At 46.3% G+C, this 3,534-nt stretch overlaps 1 protein-coding gene across 1 annotated transcript; it reads right to left on the bottom strand.

Annotated features, from left to right (window-relative positions):
* Window positions 1-229: 229 nt before the first annotated feature.
* Window positions 230-3,070, bottom strand: LOC149373312 (uncharacterized). Its single transcript, XM_089597449.1, has 4 exons — window positions 3,022-3,070; window positions 2,718-2,937; window positions 1,214-1,832; window positions 230-1,024 (listed from the first exon to the last, which is right to left on the bottom strand). Exons 1-4 carry the CDS (start codon window positions 3,068-3,070, stop codon window positions 230-232), a joined length of 1,683 nt encoding a protein of 560 aa, XP_089453575.1.
* Between the last annotated feature and the right edge of the window lie 464 nt (window positions 3,071-3,534).

The raw sequence follows: 3,534 nt of genomic DNA, 5'->3' as shown, positions 1-3,534 counted from the left end.
TTTCAGCGTCGCAGCCTACCCCAAAAATGAATCTTACAACTGTATTAAACAAACGGTGTATCTTGAGCTGGAGATACTGCGAAAGGTCCAAGTAGGCCAGAGACACGTAATCGAAGTGGGGGAGCACAAGTCCAGCCACAAGCATTTTCTTCATTGACCACGACAACAAACCCGCCCTAAACTGGAGCCTATGCAATACACTGTGGACAGCCGAACAAACCCGAGAAACCTAGGCGTTCCAGGTAAGATCGTTGGTGATAATAAGACCTAAATTCTTAACCGACTTAACGAAGGGCACCACTGTATCGAGAACAACTATTGGTGGTATATCTGAATAATCAATCGTCCTCAGCAACTGAGGCGTTGCCAACGATTGTGCTGTAATCTTAGAAAAATTAAACGACAGTCCATGATTATTGGTCCAACAATCGACAGCACTTATGTCCATATTAAACTTCCTAATAGTATCCGGTATATCTTCAGGCAGGCACTGGATGTACAACTGGAGGTCTTCTGCAAAGAGCATAGCTTTACTATGTTTAAGACACGATATGACAGAGTTAATGTAGACGAGAAACAGTACTGGGCCAAGCAACGATCCCTGAGGGATTCCTGAGGTAACGCTACGAGGCTCAGCCATACCTCCACTACCATTTATCACTGATAGAGAGCGTCCTGATATAAAAGAGTGCACAAAACGAATTGAGTCAGTAGTAAAATTTAGCTGTTTGAGTGCTGACAAGAGTCTACGGTGATCCAAAGTATCGATGGTTTTTCTAAAATTGAAGTAAACAGAGAAAGTTTTCATTCCCCTATCCATACCCCATAGAATGTCGTCAGTCACCCGCAGCAGAGCTGTCTGGATACTAAACCCTCGCCGAAAACCCGATTTAAATGGTGATAGGAGCGAGGCGCCTTCCAAATAATCATAAATTTGCTCAGCAATCAAGTAGTCCAGCACCCTACCGAAATGAGGCAGATTGGCCACCGGGCCAGTTTCCGAGGGACCAGAGGGGTTTTTAACCTTTGATAACAGCACGATACTTGAAACTTTCCACAGATTCGGGTATGTACAGGTGGCCGATAAGGTATTAAATATATGTACAAAAAAAGGCGATATGATGAAAAGTACATCCTTAAAATAACGCAACGACAGCCCATCATTACTCAGACTTTTAACCCTCGAGAGACAATGCAACATCGCCTGTCAGACCTCAATCTCGGTAAACCGACGAAACGCGAAACCATCGCAAGAAGCATCACTGACCATACGATCGAGATCCTCCGTAGAGCATGGATCATGAGCACATGCAATAGAGGAATAAAATCTCGTCAATAAATCAAGCGGAAAATTGCTTGCCTGCGAGGGGGGCCCACCAGCAACTAGACCATATCGGCGCAAAACATGCCATGATGATTTCAGGGAAACAGCCCTCGATAGCTCCTGGCGAAGAAAGGTCTCCCGAGCACGCCGTATTTCAGCCTTCACCAGCCTTCGAAGCACTCTATACTCCCGCAGCAAATCATCATCACCAGCTCGCCTCGCTCTCTTATACGTGCGATCGCGAGCCTTGCAACGATTTCTCAAATCTTCCGTGAACCAAGGCGCTGGAGGCCTGCGGTAGCGGCAGTAACTAAAAGGAGCCATAGAATCCAGGAGACCCACTGCAATCTCCCGAAAACCCGTGAGAGCACTGTTTACGTTGCCATTGTACAATACATCCGACGCCTGGTCCATAGCCGCGGAGAGCTGAGTCGAGAACCTCTCGGCTGAAAAATGTCGGAAATCGCGCAACCTTCTAACCGCCCTAATCTCGCGTACCACCTCGATCCTATAGTCCAAATAAATAAAATCATGTTCACACATAAACGGTGCCGATGACTGCCTAACTGATAATATGTTATCCTTGGAATCGACCACGATATGGTCTATCCAAGTACTCACGGCCCCTCGATGATGCGTAGCCGCAAACTCTACCAAAACCAGTGAATGATCCGTAAGGAGCCCACGAAGATGAGCTGAATAAAAATCGGTACCTAACATATTGGTATTCAAATCGCCCGCAATGACCAAGTTCGAATAATGCGTAGAACACCTACCGAGGGCTTCAAAAAATTTCGAGAGTACTTCGCCTTTAGGGCGCCTATATACCACAGCCAACAAGAGCTTTGGTGACATTAGTGAGGACAACTCAACAAACATACATTCATTTTCATTAACCAATGATATAACTGAGAAGTCCAACACTTTGCAACGGATTGTATCTCTTATATAGCAGGCCACACCACCACCCTGGACATACTATCTCTTACCGGTGTTTGATCTCAGAGTACGGTCATTACGCAGTAGGTGGTACGATGGAATTGAGTATAGTAACGAGTCCCGTGCTGAAGTAAGCCATGACTCGGATATAGCCAACACGTCAAGATTTAACTCATTAAGCAGCCATCCAATCTCATCCATATATGCCCCCATGGAATTCGCATTTATATGTGCTATACGCAAACTACTGGCGCATGCACCTCGAGGCGCTGAGGAAGGTCTGGCAGGCAGTCAATTCAACAATTTTAGGTCCAAATCCGAAGCAATAGCAACAATATCTGACTCATCATCCTTCCGCACCAAAATCTCTCCTCCACGCGATCAAATATATTTATAACCGCGTTTTTTTTCTACGTCCTTGGTTTGCATGTAAAGCTTGTATACTGGGTAATACAGCATTTCGTAAAGCTTTATAACAGCGCTGGTGTTAAGATCGGGAAACAGAGTCGAGTTTTTAATTTCGCTGAAGGACTTTTTCTTAGACAGAACAAAATCACGCGTACCAGTCAACTTGAATGACACAATGAACGATTTATATTTATACGCAGGTGCCACCGCAGGTCCAGCCGCCTCCGCCGAGGTCTCAGCACTCTTTGGCTGCATAGGTTTTATACCTAAAATATCACTCTCTAAGTGTTGTAAACCCAGTATAATTAGCACATATGTCATAATTTCGGCCAGGGAGCGACCGGACTCACATGGCACTCCAGTCACCCTCAAATCAACCGTAGGCTTAGCCCTCTCCATGGTCCTACGCGCACTCACTTCCGCCTTCAATTTGGTCATCTAGGATGCAAAGTCGCCGACCCGGACCCGCAAAGCAGCATTCTCGGATACGAGCTCCCTGATACGCCCCTCGTGGTCCATCGCCCGGCTATTCATGGAGTTTAGTCACTCATCTATAGCATCAAAGCGATCAACAGTATACAATTTTATGCCATTTATAGATGTCATTAGTTCGAGAAAGTGGTGATTCTCATCGAAGCCTTCCCAACCGAGTGGCATCAGAGGCGTCTGATTGGCCGCACCGACTATCATGTTATCATCGCTTTCAGTTGGCAAGCCGGCAGCCCACCGTGGACTCAACGTGCCAGGCGATGAAACATTCATGTCAACAACGTCTGCAAGGCCACGATTCACATCATGCCCCTCGGCTCGCGAAGTAATCGGTTCGACGACCCCATCACCTCTCTTTCTAGAGCAACGATGCA

The sequence above is a fragment of the Copidosoma floridanum genome, unplaced genomic scaffold, assembly GCF_036245765.1.
Source record: "Copidosoma floridanum isolate Cflo_tuat_1 unplaced genomic scaffold, Cflo_Japanese_pri ptg000032l, whole genome shotgun sequence".
Taxonomy (NCBI): domain Eukaryota; kingdom Metazoa; phylum Arthropoda; class Insecta; order Hymenoptera; family Encyrtidae; genus Copidosoma; species Copidosoma floridanum.
Note: the sequence above shows the minus strand (reverse complement) of the source record. Positions and strands in the feature narration are given on the sequence as shown.

Coding starts and splice junctions, on each gene's coding strand:
- LOC149373312 (XM_089597449.1), bottom strand. CDS start 3,070: ATGGAGAGGGCTAAGCCTACGGTTGATTTGAGGGTGACTGGAGTGCCA. Junction 2,938..3,021: donor GAGGGTGACTGGAGTGCCAT/GTGAGTCCGGTC, acceptor GTGATATTTTAG/GTATAAAACCTATGCAGCCA. Junction 1,833..2,717: donor ATAAAGCTTTACGAAATGCT/GTATTACCCAGT, acceptor TTTGGACTATAG/GATCGAGGTGGTACGCGAGA.